The 19,255-nt window shown below is 41.6% G+C and overlaps 1 protein-coding gene across 1 annotated transcript; it reads right to left on the reverse strand.

Annotated features, from left to right (window-relative positions):
* Positions 1-215: 215 nt before the first annotated feature.
* On the reverse strand, positions 216-18,975 carry LOC111868027 (titin homolog). Its single transcript, XM_023858369.2, has 8 exons — positions 18,911-18,975; positions 13,591-13,721; positions 11,946-12,125; positions 8,928-10,743; positions 7,912-8,111; positions 7,048-7,233; positions 5,916-6,057; positions 216-2,322 (listed from the first exon to the last, which is right to left on the reverse strand). The coding sequence occupies exons 1-8, from the start codon at positions 18,927-18,929 to the stop codon at positions 2,180-2,182; spliced, it is 2,817 nt and encodes a 938-aa protein (XP_023714137.1). The 5' UTR covers positions 18,930-18,975; the 3' UTR covers positions 216-2,179.
* Between the last annotated feature and the right edge of the window lie 280 nt (positions 18,976-19,255).

Genomic DNA, 19,255 nt, shown 5'->3' on the forward strand with positions numbered 1-19,255 from the left:
CGGAGTTCTTTAAGCCATATTTATGAGTACGTGTTTATTATAACATAATTTATGTTGTTGAAATTTCAGCTTCAACTGATAAAAGATACGCTAAAAGGTTTCTATCACTGATTGTAAGGAAAAAAATAAGAAATGGGTAGAGAGGTAGGAGTATTTTAATCGAAATTACTTGTACATACCAAGGAAAGCTTTGAAGAAAAATACTACCCTTTTCGTATATTTTAAATTATCACATTTTAGCAACAATGACATTATCTAATAAACATATTTTATTGCAAGAATTTGTGTTCTATAATCATCATATTTTAGGAGTGTACTCAGCGTACTATAGCTCATTCTTACAGCTGCAAAAGTAGTCAGTTGTTTTGTTACAAGTTATGATTCCTAATTTACAAAATATATATATTTCAGCCTGGAAATTTAAATTAGTTTCACCCTTGCCATTGTCATTTTGTGACATGTGATACTGTATGGTTTGATAAATAAGTGCAAACGTTTCGGAAGAACCTGCTTCTAACCCTTAAGATGGAAACAGCAAGCTCCTACGAAACTTTGATACCTATCTGTAAAACTAAACAGCATAACATATCAGAGTGTCACACCGTGACTTCGTGATCTCTAACCTGTTCTCACGTTGTCACTTGTACAATTTCTCTCTCATTTTTTTTAAATAAATTCTTCTCAATTATTGTGATCTCGTGAAGATCACATTTGTTTTTAGTGTCGAAATTTATTCCCTCCAGTTATATATACGTATATTATATGTCATGGTGTTTCTAACTCTCTTGGTTTTATACACAAAATATTTAAATATATCATTAATTTATAAAATTTCAGTATTTGTATTTGTCGAATCCCTGATTGTCAGAGTTCGAATTCATATTTGAAGTTTACTCTGTTTCAATTCGTTTACTAAACTTCTTTCTTACCACATGTAGACAGAATGCATTCATGTGTAAATTCAGTTTCGTACAAAATGTATTTAAGATACATTGTCCGTGGATGTGACGCCATGTAGAATCATTTTCGTTCGAAACATTTGGGTATCTATCTAGCGAACACAAATCAGAAGATAGAAGAAGTACGTTGGTCCCTCTCTGCCAAACTATACGGCCTCACATCCCTGAAGTTATTCACAACCCCCCAGAGAACCTCAAATGTCACACAATTAATTTAATTTATAAATACTGATTTAGTTATATCTTTACAAATTTAAATTCATGAGCCTTTTATTACATGGCATGGCTATGCTAATTTCACGGAACTGAAAAGAGAGACATTGGAATGGCGGACTGTAAATTTGATGCGAAATTATCATGCAGACTAAGAATTTAGTATAATTTTTTCTGAAATATTTATGTGTTTTTTAACCTAACTTGGCTAAATATTTTCTATCCCCCCCCAAAGAGTGCCTCTTTGTCACTGTATTCCTTTATGGTGACAGCAGTTTTGTAATATCCTGACTTTACACACTTTATCTGCAGTTAGCTGAAGTGTTCGTCGCATAGAAATTTATCTTAATCAAAGGCTTCAAATGAAACACTATGAATCGCACACTATGCCTAATACAGCACATCATAATTATTTATGATAAATCACATCTTGATATAAATTCACCAGAACACCAAAGTATATTACTGTACTTCTCTTTTTTTGTTGTTGTTATCCCTTCGGATGTTTATAGTTCCCAGTTTTCACAGTAATCTTTTCTCCAAGTTTTCATCTTCGAAACAACATTCTTCCAATATATGTATGTCTCCCTAATTATTACATCATGCTTGAGGGAATAAAATATCGCGTGGACAGTTTATCTTTTTACCGGATCTCGGCGATATCCCGGTGATGCCTCCATTACTGTGCGGGAAGTCTGAGGTGCTGGGACCAAATATAAAATGAACACTCTCTTTTAACATTACAGTAGACACTGATGCAACAATCGAGTCTGGGATTGTAGGTTATCTACACAAATTCAGTTTCTTGAAGTTACAGATTCTTACGATGATTACGTTTTCCAGCAAAATTAATCTGTTTCTTAAAGGGCGTTAAAACTTTCGATCAGTAGTAGTTCATTGTTATTAATCTCTGGGAGAAGAGAATCTGTTTCGTCGGTAAGCGTCTTAGAGTGATGAACGGAATGCGACCATTTGTTCCCCAGGCACCTTTATCTCCTTTGTTATCTTCAAAATTTCTTAGGAAGAGAAGACGGGTCGGTGACTTTACCGGCTACAATAATAAGACTCTCCTCAGTGTCCCGGACGAAATAAAGGAATGGATGATCGACAGTCAGCTTCAACAGTCCTGACCGGGCGGAAGGATTCCCAGCTGAAACAGAATATTGGTATGAAGTTGTTGCTGATTTGACAGGGGTGTTATATACATTGATCCAATCTCTAGCCTAATTTCCTAAAGTAGGCTTATGCGATCTCCATCCTGTCATGCATGTCTGTGTACTTCGCCTCTCCCCCCCCCTTCAACTTTTGAATGCCTGAACCAGTCTTTATGAAACGTGGCATGTTGCAGCTCAGCCTATGTCAGGGGCATAAATCCCCCTCGTACGTCTGTGTGTCTGTATGTGTATCCCTCCTATCGTTGCTAGCCAAAGGCTAGGCAAAGTGTAACTCTCCTTCCGTTGCTAGGCAACTGCTCGGTAAACACATTCCTTCGACAGTGAATGTAATAAATAAGAATTATTGGAGACGTCATTATCTTTGCGGTCCGTGTCTTATCAAAGGAGTGTGTGGGTCTATCTGTGTATCCCCTATTGTTGCAATGCAATTGCTTTGTAAACACTTCCACGCGGCAACGAAGAATTGTTGGGAGCGTCGTTTTCTATGCCGTACATGTTGTATCAAATGAAAGTTGGCTGTTAGTTCTTCTCGGAACTTCTTGCTTGTATTCGTTATTGAATGACCGCCTCTGTGGTCTAGTGGTCAGAGTTCCTGGGCACAGATTCAGAGGTCGGGGTTCAAGTCCCTGCGCTGCCAGATTTTCTGAGAAATAGTGGGTCTGGAACGGGGTACATTCAGGCTCGTGAGGATAACTGAGGAACTATTTCAAGGAAATAGCGGCTCCGGTCTAGAAAACCGAGATTAACGGCCATGGGGATTTGTTGCGCTGACCAGGCGACACCCTCTATCCGCTAAATTTGACACTAGCTTCGCCGAGAAGCGGCGGTCGCTCGGTAGGTATAGTTCGCTTGCGGACTAAAACCAAGGAGTTTTCTTTTTGTTTGTTTATTCGTTATTAAATATTTCCTCCGCCTAATATTAATTTCACCCTTTTCCTTATGCCTAAGAACCACGTTGTAAAGGCGTATTGTGATCACGGAGGTAATGCGCAACCCATTGTTAACTTCGACACTAGATGGAGGTCAGATTCACCCTCAGGCGGTTTTGTGCCTCATATATAACTTTTCGTATTTCATGAGAAGCAATAAGCCTCCGCTATTATGCCTGTGCAGCCCTCACCCAATAACACTTGGTTCATTCTAGGGATTTAACGCCCCTTGTCACAAATATAATTCCATGAAATGGCTCCGCACCTTTGGAGTCCTTAAGTTTATACCCTCGAATAATATTAATATATTCGTAATATATCCGTAGTCTAGGGGTAACGTTCCCACCTCATGACTCAGGTACGCGGGTTCAAACCCGGCGGAGGTCGTGGAATTTTTAAGGGCGGAAAAATTCAGGGAACAAGTCCTCCAGGAGGCACGTAAAGGAACCTCATGCCTCTAGGAGGCCTCTGAGCTAAATTAGGCCAAAAAGTTTCCCGCCCAAATAGTTTCCAATGCCTCCGATAGATGGGGAAGTATTAGATACCACTGCCAGAGGAGGGACGACCTCTCTGACAGAAAGGGGCTAATTATTAGATACCACTGCCAAGTAGAGGGTAGAAACCTCGTTAGCAGAAAGGGACTGATAGCGAGCACCAGTGTCAGTAGGGGATGGAGACGGTAGAAATTAAAAGGGGGATGTACAATAGACTATCAGTCGCGGTGCATGGGGAAACCCACCCCCTCAATACTGAATCACTGAATATGACGACCATGACGTTTTCTGAGGTAGGAACTGCATTAGTGACACCTATGAACGGATCCTGAAACTTGGTGTGAAAATAATGTTATTGGAATCGAAGTTCGTTTAATAAAATTTCTTAAAATGTGAAATAATAATATGGCATTAAGGCAGTGTCAGGTGAAACGATGGATGTGATGGATCATAAACATACGCATGCGCATATTCTGTATGAAATGTTTACCAATATGGCGACAGAGGATATTTCTAAGGTTTGCCTGTCAAATTAAACATATGTAAGATTTGAGGCTTTCACGGCGGTGACTATGAAGAAAGCAGTCTTCTGGGATTTGGCACCGTGTATATGTGGTTTCAACCGACGTTTCGGAGNGTTTTAATAGATAATAGTGGAAGCTATAGACAGAATTTTTTAATAAAATTATTGCCTATAGTTCATTCATGCCTCACAGGAACTGGCGCATTTTTTGCTTTAGGTGCCAACTTTTCCAAATATTTCGACTTCCACAAAAATTGCTGCACGTGTCAGCTTGCGATATCTGTCGGAATTTGATGAACTCCATAGTCAAAAAAGGTTTGGAAGTAATTTTCCTTTACAGTTGAACTTTTATGGAGTTTTCCATGCTTATTATTTATCCATGAGAGAACAGTAGATCCAAAGAACAAAAATGGCGGCTTGACACTGTAGGAATTAATGCTGGCACTTCGAAAAGCAATGTAGGTGTCATGAAAAATTGTGTCTTCAGGGATATAACGCTATGTAGTCCACTAAAAGTCATCCAATGTTGCAGAGGATCATATCACCTCCATTTTCAGGGTTGAATAAGCCAAGCAAGAAACCAGAGTGAAACCAGGTGGCAAGCAGAACAAACGGCTTTCCGGAATTTCGGATTATATTGGAAAGAGGACGACCGCCTTTGATGCCTAGTGATCAGAGTTCCTGCCTACAGATCCAGAGGTCCCGAGATCAATTCTTGGCGCTACCAGATTTTCTGAGAAGTAGTGGGTCTGGAATGGGGTCCACTCAGCCTCGTGCGGACAATTGAGGAGCTATTTCAAGGAAATAGCGGATCAGGTCTAGAAAACCGAAGTTAAAGACCATGGGGATTCGTTGCTCTGACCACGCGACACCCTCTATCTGCTAAAGTTGGCACTAACTTCGTCGACAAGCAGCGGTCGCTCGGTCTATATAGTTCGCTTGCGGACTACAGACCACAGAGGTTTCTTTTATATTGCGATTATGAACCGTATAAAATTTGGTGTTATGAAACCTGAGATATCCCAGACAAATCTAATTACGTTTATCCCAAAGAATCTATGATCTTGAAAGGAAGTACCTACGCTAGCCAGAAGTTCACTTTCAGGGTCTCTTTCCTACTCCTGCATCTCGTATCTTTTGATATTCTGTGTTTCCCGGTATGATGAGCAATTGCCACACGTGCGGACCACTTTTAGGGCCGTTTTTGCTGGTCTAGGGGAAGACAGGGAATAAGTGGTGTGGTGTGATGTGACGGGCACAGAAACCAGGAGAATGGGAGAGAAGGCATGTGCCTGGGCCTTAGACGTGCGGTGGGCAATGGAGGGGTTTAGGTAGCGGAGGAAAGGTGAGACAGCAGGTTCGGAGTTTAAGGCTGAAATGAGCTCGGACCTCTGGTTTCTCTTTTGGTTTATTCTTCGATCCCGAAGATATAGGCGACTTGGTCCTCCAAAACACTCATTGACTTTAAACATACGTTTAGAACACAGTTTTATATTCCAGATATAACTCTTCATAACCACCGCTGTGAGAACCTCAAATTCTACATAGGGGCCATAAATACTTTCCGAAAATAATACTTTAAAACTCCAAGATTCTGTGGGAATAGGTTCAAAATTTCTCACCCGATATGTGGTTATAGCTGCTGGTACTGTTGTCAACTTTGACAGTAACATGCTGAACAAGTTCCTCGACAAACAGTCCCAAATCTTTGGAGATGCTCGTCAGATCTGCCTTCTCCTTGCTGAAGATATCGGTCACACCAAACTGTCAACATAATCAATCGTTTCATTATAAGGATAAACAAGTTGAACTCCAACACATAGTCTCCGGTTTACATCCTGAATGAGCAAATATTCTGCTATTAAAAAATAATGATACGATTAGTTGTTATCTGCGCCATACTAAAGACCAATGTTGCCCTTAAGCTGCGCGCGCACGAGGCCGCGCTACGGCTGTCGCACCCCCGTGCTTCTTGTAGTGGTTTCGTACACAGTCAATTTCGAATTAATACAAATGAAACTGAAAAAGTAAACTAAAACATTTTTGTTATTTTGGGGATTTCTAATTTTAATTCCTGTTATGTAACGTAGTTGGTTGATTTACAGTGCTACAAGCCGGAAAGTCGCGGATTCGATTTCGTGTAAGGTCACTGTCTGTTTCAATTGATCTAATCATTCCAGCCGCACTATGGCCCTGGGGTTGATTCAACCTCTAACAGAAATGAATACCAGGAATCTTCCTGGGAGTAAAGGGCGGCTGGTCGGCTCGTAAGGCTGAAAATCTCATCGTCATCTGTGAACCGATTATCTAGAAAATGTGGAAGCCTCGACGTCTCACAACACTATGGGCCTCCACACCCTGTTTATGGGGATAGCGTTAATATTTGCGGTCCTTTTTCGAAAATCGCTGCCCACCCTCGAATTGCCCAAGCCAACCCAGTTGCTCCGTTGAAGACATCATGGCTTGCCCACTTGTCTCCCCGGCTCAGAGGGAACATTGATAAGGAGAGTCATGCGGTGAGAATTAGGCATATAAATGTCAAACGTCGAAAATTACGACCTTTACAAAAATAGCAATTATCTGACATTTAATATCAGCCTGAATTTTATCTGAACTACATAGTCGACAAACTTTTGGAGGTTTCTCCGAAATGGTTGCACTTACCTACCGAAGAACAATATGTCACATTAAAAAAGGCTGTTATCTCAATAAACCACTCTTAAATTTGTCAGCAAGTAATCTGACAATACATGCCTTGTTTAATGCCTCGATCGGTCTAGTTGTAGTCTGTATCTCAAACCTGGGCAGACACACTTCAACTTCCTGGATCTGCAGGTGTTTCTGTATGTTCGTTAGGGAATAGCCAGCGAGGTCTGAAGTCAGCTGACTGAGGCCCGACCTCCCATTGGGAATCAGAACTAGCAGAGAGTACCTGTCGCCCTGCACAAAACAAGTTAGGATACATTTTAAAGCTTTCACTTAAACGAGTTTCTTATTTTTAATTTTATTTTAATATATAGAAAAGAACAAATCTCGCTTGTATATATGTGTATATACATTTCTGGACTAATGGAGACCACCATTGTAATTTTTAATGTTCTTGTTTACACTGTGTAGTAAAAAGTCCCTGCAGGAACGAGAATTTTCTCTTCTTCACAGCGTCCAGACCGGTTCTGGGGCCCACCCGGCCTCTCATCCAATGGATAACGAGGTGCTCTTTCCTCAGGGGTAAAGCGAACGGGGCATGAAGTTGACCACTCACCTTTAAGTAGCCCCAAGATCAATAACATTTTGATTTTTTACGTCTACTCCCCATATGTCTTCATAGCATAGCGCTTAATTAATTAAGCATGGGGACAAACTGAGTTTCACTGTGTACGGCGAATTTACGGAAGTGATTTGGGAAAAATTATAGCATTTTTTATATCGATTAACATATATTCTAAAGAATATATTCTAAAGAATGCTATAAATATATGATAATCAATTTACATTACGTAAGAAACTAAAAATTGTTAGAAAAGTGTTTTCTTTTCAAAACATCGTCTCTAACAGGATTGAAATTTTTTCGCGGGTCCTAATTTATTTGCCTGCCATATGGTAATATATGAATGGTACCTTGTAGGGCAACTCAATTGCCACGCTGTCCAGCTCGGGCACATTGCCCACTCTGAATTTGCCCTTTGTGTTCATCATAGTGACTGTGCTCTTCTCGCTGTCGGACTTGTAGAATGAATCCTTCTGATCTCTGAATGGCGTAGCCCAGGTCCCCTTGAAGTACATACCGTTGAATATCAGCAGCTGAGAGACAGGCTTGCCTGAAACAGTTGGCCACGACCGTACAATTCGTTTGACTGTGTGCAATAGCAGATTTCCAGTATCTGCGCCGAACAGGCTGTTGTAGCGGCAACCTTCTACGTGCTTATTTCTTTCATGATACTGTCAGTAGCTGCAACTGTAGATTATAGCATTGAATTTTAGAATGACTAGTGAACAATGAACTGGAAAGAATGTGGGAGGAAGTCAAGGAGAATGAGGTGAACAGGGCATGTAGCACGAATAGGAGAAGTGGAATGCATATAGGAAAGGCCAGAACGAAAAGAGAGCAAAATATAGGTGGTTGGATAATATTAAAATGGTTCTTAGGTTGTGGTGGTATGGACTGGATTGATCTGGTTCGAGATAGGGACTAGTGGAGGGCTCATCTGAACACTCTAATGAACCTTCGGGTCCCACAAAATGCTGGGAAGTTCTTGAGTAGCTGCACAACTGACGGATTCTCAAGAAGGGCTCAGCTCCATGGAGTCAGTTAGTGGAAGGAAACGGTATGGGCTTACGTTTAAGTACTTTCTCAGCATTTGCCTGGTGGGACTGAAAAAAAAAGGAGGAATACTCTCGGTCAGGAGAGTCAGTGTACCGGCCGAGATTCGAACCAGGCACCATAGATTAATATTCAGAAGTGTTACTTCTTAAGTCACCTTAATCTACGAGCATATTCTAGATTTTTGTTTGAGAGGTAAACAGTTCGCACTGAGTGACCAATTTTACACCCAATTAAGGTAATTTCAATTTTCTTTCAAAGGACATGAAAATTGGTTTGGAAATACCGATCTGCTACTTGAAAATGGACTTACTTTTGATGTTGTTGCTGGAGATGCTTGATATGACGTCACCAGGCTGAAGAGACCGACGACTCAGTCGAGACAAACCGAGATGCCTGGCTTTTCTTTCTGCTACCACCATCTTGTTTCCGGCCATCATGGCTTCGCTTTCTTTATCCTTGCCTTTCGTCATGATTTCTTCTTCCCTACTGTCATCCTTTATCATTTCATTTTTGACTCCTTCAGGCGTCTCAACTTTCTTGTCGTTTTCTTTATTTTCATCTATCAGCATTTCACCTTTCATTGCTTCCATTTTATCTTCTTTTATTGCTTCCATTTTATCATCTTTCATTCCTTCCATCTTGTCATCTTTCATTGCTTCCATTTTGTCATCTTTTATTGCTTCCATTTTATCATCTTTTATTCCTTCCATCTTGTTATCTTTCATTGCTTCCATTTTGTCTTCTTTCATTCCTTCCATCTTGTCATCTTTCATTGCTTCCATTTTGTCATCTTTCATTGCTTCCATCTTTTCATCTTTCATTGCTTCCATTTTATCTTCTTTTATTGCTTCCATTTTATCATCTTTCATTCCTTCCATCTTGTCATCTTTCATTGCTTCCATTTTGTCATCTTTTATTGCTTCCATTTTATCATCTTTTATTCCTTCCATCTTGTTATCTTTCATTGCTTCCATTTTGTCTTCTTTCATTCCTTCCATCTTGTCATCTTTCATTGCTTCCATTTTGTCATCTTTCATTGCTTCCATCTTGTCATCTTTCATTACTTCCATTTTGTCATCTTTTATTGCTTCCATTTTATCATCTTTTATTCCTTCCACCTTGTCAACTTTCATTGCTTCCGTTTTGTCATCTTTCATTCCTTCCATTTTGTCATCTTTCATGGCTTCCATTTTGTCATCTTTCATTGCTTCCATTTTATCATCTTTCATTCCTTCCACCTTGTCATCTTTCATTGCTTCCATTTTATCATCTTTCATTGCCTCAATTTTATCATATTTCATATCCACCAATTTATCGTCTTTTTTCTCTTCTTTATTAACGTCCATGTTTTTATCTTCTTCAATTTTGTCATGTTTTATTTCATCCTTAATTTCGTATAATTTTTCTTTTTTCTTATCATCATTTGCAATTTGCTTGTCCTCAATCAGTGACTCCTTCTCTTTCATTTCCTCTTTCTTTCCATCATCTATCATATCATGTTTCATTCCTTCTATTCTCTCATCTTTCTTCTTGTCGTCAGCGCTCTCTTCCTTCGTTCCCAACATTTCTTCTTGCATTGTCATGACTGCACCAGAAGGACTAGCTTCCCTCTCATCATACATCTTCCGCATTTTCAGTTTCTCTGGGAAAGGAATGGGGAAAACAATCTTCAAAGGGCCACCTTTATTTCGTTTTGTGTCAACATCATCTTCAGATACTTGCATAATTTCCTCCAACTTAGAGGAGGTCATCGGGTTCTCTACCTTCTCTGACATGTTATCACCTTCATTACTTTCTGCTGGAATTATTGTTTCTTTTCCGTCTTCAGGCAGAATAGGGTCTTTCAACTTCTCGGATGTCATTGAATCGTCACTCTCTTGTCTGTCTGGTTTCATTTCGTTCATGCTTTCTTCCTGTACAGGGGCATCAACAACAACCTGGACAGATTCAGGCGCGTCCATAGCCTCTGCCTGTTGCGTGACCGCGTTCATGTCAAGGCGATCCACATCTCTAACCTCGGTCAGATAGTACTGCTGAAGAACGGCCTTGAAATCTGGCTCCACAGTAAAGTTTTTGTAGATGTAGAACCAATTCCGGAATTCTGGATGGCTTACCGAATCCTTTTCCTGTTCGACATACAAACATCCGAATCACCAAATTGCAGTTCTCTAGATTATTAGTGGAACAGCAGTGTCAAAAATCAGTGTACATAATGTCCGAGGTTCAAAATAGGAACATTGGGTTTTGTAGGGGGCGACGCCGCCGTCCTTCCCTGACTTACATCCGAAGTTCCCCATTTGTTTGGTTCCTCCAAGAAGTCAGCACCTATCTACCCGACTGTATGGCGTCACATGCCAAATGACAGTAATCTTAAAACCCATTCCAACATTGTTCATACATGTGTCTCTTCTCGACGGCTCTGCTCACTAAGCCTGGAAGTTTAAAATTTTTCCACTGCTTAATTAAGAACCACGCCATGAGGACGTATACTTAACCTAGGTATTAGATGCAGGCGAATAGTCAGCTTCACCCGGACTCCGGCCGATTTATCACGGGGGAAATTGCCCCCGGAAAAAATTGAATAAGATACCAAGATACCCCGCAGCAAACCTGGACAGGGGTAGCGAAGAAATAAATTTCTTCCCTTGCCAGGAAACAAACCTCGGTCATAAACTTACTTTCTAACTGCCTCTCGGAGGTATAAGCCTTTATTAAATTTATCAAAGGTATGTAAGAGACAGGCTAAGTCTTCATATCTTGGTGTATTGACTGGGTTGTGAAATGGGAGACAGAGGAATTGGCATTCAGTGCCTGCCAGGGGAAAGAAATTTTTCCTTTCTGTAGAGCTCCCATACTGGAGCCCACCGAACCCCAGACTAATTAGTGGAGAAGCTGTCGTCGCTGGGGTAAAGTAGTCGGAGTGTGAAGCTTACCACTGTTTTACACCGAATGGCCTAGGCTAAGAATAGTACATGGAATTGTATCTCCACGCCTCCATACAACACAGAATGGTGCTCGATTTAACCGCAGGGGAAAATTTGCGTTTTTACGGACGTGGTTGGTTTTGTGTCAAACTGACAAATAGAGGGCACTTTCCATCGAACCTGGGCTCGTCCGAGTATAGATAGCAGTCTTGTTTAACATATCTAACAGATAAGTTCTTAATTTTTCATGAAAATGGCAGCAGAGCGAGCCCCCTAAATGACGTGTTTCGTTTTACGATAGAATTGGGAAGGTGCACTCAATGCATGTGTGTCTTCTTAGAAATCCTTGGAGTACGGGGTTTCATTTTGCTGAGCAATTCAGTTGTCCTTACATCTGCACTTACGTGTAGACGCTCCAGTACGGTTTTGTAGGCGTTTCTGGTAACCTCGGTTCTTTCGGGCAAGTGTAGGGCATTGGCGATCTGTTGTCTAGTACCTCCACGTGCACCCTCCGCCAGGACAGCGAGCAGAGCTGAGTACCCCAACGGAGAGAAGGCTAAGTTTGATTCCAAATCCACGTACCCCTGTTACGTGTACATTAACATTAGTTAAAGTTCCCTGTAAAACTGATTAGTTACAAGTGTCACATAATTTAATATAAGTATTAAAAGATCTGCATTTTGTCCACAGAGCGTATTTAGGTATTTCTTGAGATTCTCAGATAAAAAGACAATTATTTCTCCATCTTCAGTAACCGGCTGGATTTTATGATGAATACACATTGTGCTTCCTGTGAAGTAAGAAATGGATTTTTAAATATTTTTGAAATAATTTTGGGCTTTGAAGGATTACAGCACAATGATTGCTGCATGCACTTCATGAGTTAACACGCAAAAACTTCTCGTTCTGTTGAAAACTGTTTATGGGTTTCATGTGATTCTAATATTAAATAGCTAATATTAACTAACTAAACTACTGAGACCCTCCAGTTGTGCAGCTATTCAAGATCTTCCCAGCATTTTATGGAACCCGAAGATTCATTACCGTGTTCACAAGAGTCCTCCATTGGTCCCTGTCTTGAGCCAGATCGATCCAGTCGATACCATCCCATCTTATTTTTCTATGATCCATTTTAATATTGTCCACCCACATAACGTCTTGGCCTTTCTAGAGGTCTGTTTCCTTCTGGATTTCCCACTAACATCCTATATGCGTTCCTGTTCTCCCTTTTATTCGTGCTACATGCCCTGCTCTTCTCATCCTCCTTGATCATTCTAATTATATTTGGTGAAAAGTACAAGTTATGAAGCTCCTCGTTAAGCAGCTACTATCATATTCTTAAACAGCTTTAATGGAGATGTGTTGTGTTTCCTGCCAAGAAGGAATGAATTTTTAAATATTATTTACTAGTATATTGTGACATGACCAAATACTTTAACAAGAAACGTCATCCGTTGCGTAGCAATCGCTTGTTTGATGATGTAATAGCGTGTTTACTGTGCCATTGCCTAGGAATGTATGGCGTCTTTTGTTACACTATTCGGTGATGTCACTGTATAAACTTTCTGTCTTGAAAGGATTAAAAATATGTCGAAAATTAAGAATCCCCTTGGTCCTGAACTAGTTACATCCAGTGCGATACCGTGTAGTTGGGTAGAAATTCACATACGTTTCGGAGGGACTTATTGCCTTAATCTGTCGAGTCGGAGAATGAGCCAAGCAAGCGACATTCCAGAAACAATCGTGAAGCTTAGATTACGTTGCTTTTTGGAGGTTACTCTCCGACCCTGAAAATTGTGGCATTATGTTCCTCCGAAACATCGACTAACATTACTGGACTACACCGCGTCACTTGCAAAAAAAAATAATAATATTCATAATGACGGTTCTAAGAACTTCAGAATCAACATAGTAGTACTATCCACTTCCCATATTCATAATTTGGGCGCAGTAGAACTATGTTAATTATGATCTTCAAAGTTTTGGGTGTTCCAAGTGCGCCCATTTGAAAACGTATCCCCAAAATCATTATGAGGAAAGGTACAGTACCTGTAGGATTGCTGTGGCAAGTTCATTGGTACCTTCTCCTACAAAATTATTTACAGTATGTGTCCTGCCAACTTCTGCCCTCTTGTAGGGTGATGCGAGAGTTGAGCTTAACAGCAAGGCTACGAATATTCCTGCAAAACAAACGTAATGTTGTTTTATTCTATTTTGAATAATGATTTTGTCAACAGCTCACACTGAAGGCCGAACGGTAGGATGAGGATTAAATAATGAATCTGGAAAGAACGTGGAAGGAGGCAGTGATAATCCAGGTTGCAGTTCTATTCAGGCATTTGCCTGGAAGGACTGGAGTAAAGCACGAACAGCATTAAACATATAGTCAGATATAGTGCCGGAATCTGAACCCAGGACTAGTGGTAACCACTCGACAGCAACATTCATTAGAAAAAGTAATTATTGTTAAACTTGCATAATGAGGTATATTTGCTCAAAGCAATAACTGTGGAACCAGAGAAGCAGACGTTTCTACCGAACGGCTCTGGAACAACATTCGTTTGTAGGCAACGGCTCGGTAAATACGTAACCGCTTGGGCAAACGAGACAGTTCTTTACTGGAGTCTGTGAATAAAAGAGGTAGTTGGAAGGGAGCCGCCGTTCAGAGAGGACTTGAGCGCGGAAGCTAAAGGAACTACACTGTTAGAAGTCGTTACCAGGCGACGGCTGGTGAAGACAACAGGCTGGAAAAGGCTTAGCGGGTGCTGTGGTAACTTTTGAATTGTTGAGATTAGCGGTGGCACTGTAATTGCTTGTAGTTCCGAGTCGTGTGTATAAGTGGTCGATAAACACAATATCAAATCCAAAACCTCGTCGAGAGTCAGAAATATACACGTGACAGTATGTTTTAAGTCAAAGTTAACAGTCGAAAGGATTGGTGATTTCTAAGGATAGAAATGAAAATGGATTTGGATTCTGCTTTACAAAACACAGCCTAATTTAATTAGCATGCATAGCTAAAATAATTCTCGGCGAAAGTAAGAAATAACGAACGGTGGTAAGGGTTTGAATCCTAGTTATAGCGTTGCGGTTTCTCTCCTCGTACCGACACCGAGATCCAGCTTCTCATGACGCAAAGCAACTCGCCACTTAATCCCGAATTATTGATAACGCATGGAGAGTTAAAACGCGACGCCCCCCATACGCCTTCACGGCATGATGCTTAGATAAAGAGAAGTTTTACCTTTAAATTGAATCGCGTACGATGCATTTGTCATTGTCCGTTTCCTCAGGTAGAAGCGTTTTGAAGTCTGTCAGCCGTCAAGTTTGTTTTGGTGCGAATTTAATTCTTGGTTTACGCTACCCAGTACAAGTTGTCTCTGCGCTTACTTAGTTAAGCACTATGCCGTAAAGATATGTGGGGGCGTGGAGGTCAGCTCCACCATTCTTGACCATGGAACTTGATTGAGGTAATGGGTAAATTTAACGCCCCTGCCGCTCTACTTCCAGGGAAATCGTCGCCGGTACCTTTTGTGTGGGAGGCTGGGTGGGCCCCAGAGCAGGTCTTGATGCCGAGGAGAAGAGAAAAATCTTTAACCCGGTCCGTCCAGCCCGTAGCCCGTCCCCATACCGACTGAGCTATCCCGGCTACTTACCCATGGCTATGTACCCCTGCTTTATTTGAAAATCTAATCTAACTTTGTGAAATATTCGTTTGTGGCTCTCACGGTGTCGAATGTTGATTACGGTTCTGTGTGGCGTAACGCCATGTAGTTTGGTAGATGGGTACCAATGGTTCGGTGTAACAGATAGCCTCCATTTCATCTTCAGAGTAAGGAGAAATGCCCTGAAAATATAATTAGTAAGTTCTTCCGAAACGTCGCTAGCTATTTACCAAAATAAACTGTGTCATATTGTAGGACTAATACCATCATCTTAAATCTAAATTTATACACATATTTTTCTCTTCAAAAAGGGCGCATCTTGTGAAAATTTGGTATGAAAAATAGTATGGTTCGTCCACTATGAGAGTATTGATCAATACGAAGACACACATATCCAACATTACAACGCTCGCAGCCAAAAAGGAAGGACACATCACAGACACAGTACACACAGAAACGACTCCCATAGTGGACGGACTATACTATACGCGAGTTTGAACTAAGACATATAGATGAATAATCTTAACAAGTTTTAGTATATACAAATTTTATTATAGTTGACGAATAATGTACTTCCTAAATAATTTTATGAAAGACACAAGATGGCAAACAATGTAATAGCTTAGCGTAAATAACGAACCTGAAGATGGCACTATGTTGCCGAAACATGTAGTGAAGTGACATATGAAACTGAGTGCACTACAAGACGGCCATTACATACGTATCATGGATGAAAATCAGTGCAACAGGACGCTAAAATACAACATTGCTATGACAAATTGTAGATCTAATTTGCATAAGCAACTTTTGTTTTGAACCTTTTTCGATACGGCGAAATTTTAACAAATGAAGACTATAAAAATGCTCTGATTTTGTGGAATATGGTGTGTGTGTGTGTGTGTATATTGCGATTAACTTCTCAACAAAGTTTTCATCTTTAATAAGTCACAACAAAGCCAGTGAGGTATGGAGCGCTTTTGCATACCACAGAATGTATTGTCACGATAACAGAGTGACTACAGACGCTGTTCGGATTGGTAATTGCTTACAGATCGTGAATACATTTCACAATTCACTATTACACACACACAAACTAATCCTAGTGTCTACAGTCACGTCTTCACAAGCTGTTGCTCGGTAGCGGCTTCCAAAAGCGGACATCCCCTTCCTCTGTATTCCCGGACTCTTCCCGGCCTCAGTTACCGGATCCTTGCAGCGACTAACTTATCCTGCTTATGAGAACTCGGCACGGACCGCGTAGAAAACACCGTTCCCTTGTTGCCGTGGAATTATTACGTTCGTTTCTGTTGACGGAGCGTTTACTTACAAATGGCTCTTGTAACGCACTCATTTTGCGATCGTTGCCTAGCAACGGGTCTACATGCCACAATATCTTAACTACACTTTAAGGATATTGTCATGTGATACATGACATCATGTAGTATTGAAGACTTACGCTAACGTCTCGTAAGACGATGTTGCCTCCTTACTCAAAGTAGAAAAAGAAACTAAGCTCCTAAGTCTAAAGACCGCCTCTGTGGTCTAGTGGTCAGGGTTCCTGGCTACAGATCCAGAGGTCCCGGGTTCGATTCCCGGCCCTACCAAACCGAGATTAACGGCCGTGGGGAACCATTGCGCTGTCCACGTGACACCCTGTATTCGCTAAAGTTGGCACTAACTTCACCGACAAGCGGCGGTCGCTCGGTCGGTATAGTTCTCTTGCGGATTACAGGCCACGGAGTTTCTAAGTCTAAATCGTAGGTGCTGGATCTATTCTCCTATCCTGACAATGGAGACAACACGTTCCTCGAAAAATACCGTATAACCTCTACCAGTATACAAGACCTCTCATTCCAGAAGATAGTAAGAAAAATAAACTAAGCTTCTAAGTCTAAAGACTGCCTCTGTGATCTAGCGGGCAGAGTTCCTGGCTACAGATCCAGAGGTCCCGGGTTCGATTCCCGGCACTACCAAATTTTCTGAGAAGTACTGGCTCTGGAACGGGGTCCACTCAGACTCGTGAGGATAATTGAGGAGCTATTTCAAGCAAATAGTCGCTCTGGTCTAGAAAACCGAGATGAACGGCCGTGGGGAAACATTGCGCTCTCCACGTGACACCCTCTATTCGCTAAAGTTGGCACTAACTTCGCCGACAAGCGGCGGTCGCTCGGTCGGTATAGTTCTCTCGCGGATTACAGGCCACGGGAGTTTCTAAGTCTAAATCGTAGGTGCTGGATCTATTCTTCTATCCTGACAATGGAGACAACAACCTCTACCAGTCTGCACGACCTCTCATTCCAGAAGATAGTATTTTTCATAGCCACCGTCCTGATGATTACTTCACATGTCACATACGACTCTTGTTTGTCTACAAATGCATCGCGGTGGATGGATAAGAACTCTCATTAGTAGTTAACTGTATTCTGCTACACGTGCTTGCCGTTATTTCCGTTTAGGATTATAGGTCGCAAGAATACGGTCAGGACAGGAAGACGGGTTGCCATGTAAACGCCCTCGCGTGACCCAGAGTGCCAGAGCCGTTACCTCCAGCACTGACCACACCCTGAACCTCCTTTCGTGTAACATCCGTGCATTACCGTCCTCACTGACGATCATTTGTACTCATCACGGCACGCAATGGACGTCTTTGCATCGAGACTACGCATTCACAGCTGCCATGACATGCTCTTTAAAGGGGGCTGAAGGAACAAAGAGATTGGAGATATTTGAAGCCAGAGCCTGAGAATGCCAAGGATTGAGGGAATTAGAGATCAGAGCCTGAGAATGTCAAGGAATGAGGGAATTAGAGATCAGAGACTGAAGATGCCAAGGATTGAGGGAATTAGAGACCAGAGCTTGAGAATGCCAAGGATTGAGGGAATTAGAGGTCAGAGCCTGAGGATGCTAAGGATTGAGGGAATTAGAGAGCAGAGCCTAAGAATGTCAAGGATTAAGGGAATTAGAGATCAGAGCCTGAGGATGCCAGGGATTGAGGGAATTAGAAATCAGAGCTTGAGAATGTCAAGGATTGAGGGAATTAGATATCAGAACCTGAGAATGTCGAGGATTGGGGGAATTTGAGATCAGAGCCTGAGGGAATTAGAGAGCAGAGCCTAAGAATGTCAAGGATTAAGGGAATTAGAGATCAGAGCCTGAGGATGCCAGGGATTGAGGGAATTAGAAATCAGAGCTTGAGAATGTCAAGGATTGAGGGAATTAGAGATCAGAGCCTGTGAATGTCAAGGATTGAGGGAATTAGAGATCAGAGCCTGAGAATGTCAAGGATTGAGGGAATGTGAGATCAGAGCCTGAGGATGTCAAGGATTTAGGGAATTTGAGATCGGAGCCTGTCTGTCGGGGCGTCGCCTTGCACCGTCCTGCATAGACTACAGTCCTGCCTACAGCCTAACGTTAAATAATAAATCCTCCCCCCCCTTAACCCCCAGGCTAGTGAACACTGCTCAGTCTCTAGATAATATCCATGCACGAATTGACGTACAGACCTTCGGCGTGTCTATTTTATTTTCTCCCTCTTCAAGCTTCACTGAATCAAACACCATAGTTATTCACATCAGAACTGGCTACTGTATGCCAACGAGAAATCTAGTTCGTGACATGGAAAGTGTTAATAAAATCATGGTCGGTAATGCAGAGATGTTCCGACTGCTCGCATGCAAACTGTGGGTGAACAGCCCGACTCTTACCTGCAACCGCCGTTCCCATCGCGCGCTGTTTCGCCCTGCTCCTCAGGTTATGTGAACGAAGTGATGCCTCTTCCACGTTGTTATATGCAGGTCCCCAGGGCTCCATGCCTCGGGTCCCCACGTCAAGCACCGCCTTCTCCCCTCTATCTTCAAAACGACAACCTGACCACTTTATCCACTGAGTTAGTAAGGTTGTAAGTTGCTGAGGCCGTTAACCTGCACTGCAGTGGTACATCCAGTTTTCGTGGCCGTAGCGAAGAACTTCATGTGCTTTCCGTATATTCCTATTGTAATACGGAGTGTCCGTAAACCTGTAACCCTTTCAGGCAAAACTTTAACTTTAAA

This window comes from Cryptotermes secundus, unplaced genomic scaffold (genome assembly GCF_002891405.2).
Source record: "Cryptotermes secundus unplaced genomic scaffold, Csec_1.0 scaffold635, whole genome shotgun sequence".
Taxonomy (NCBI): domain Eukaryota; kingdom Metazoa; phylum Arthropoda; class Insecta; order Blattodea; family Kalotermitidae; genus Cryptotermes; species Cryptotermes secundus.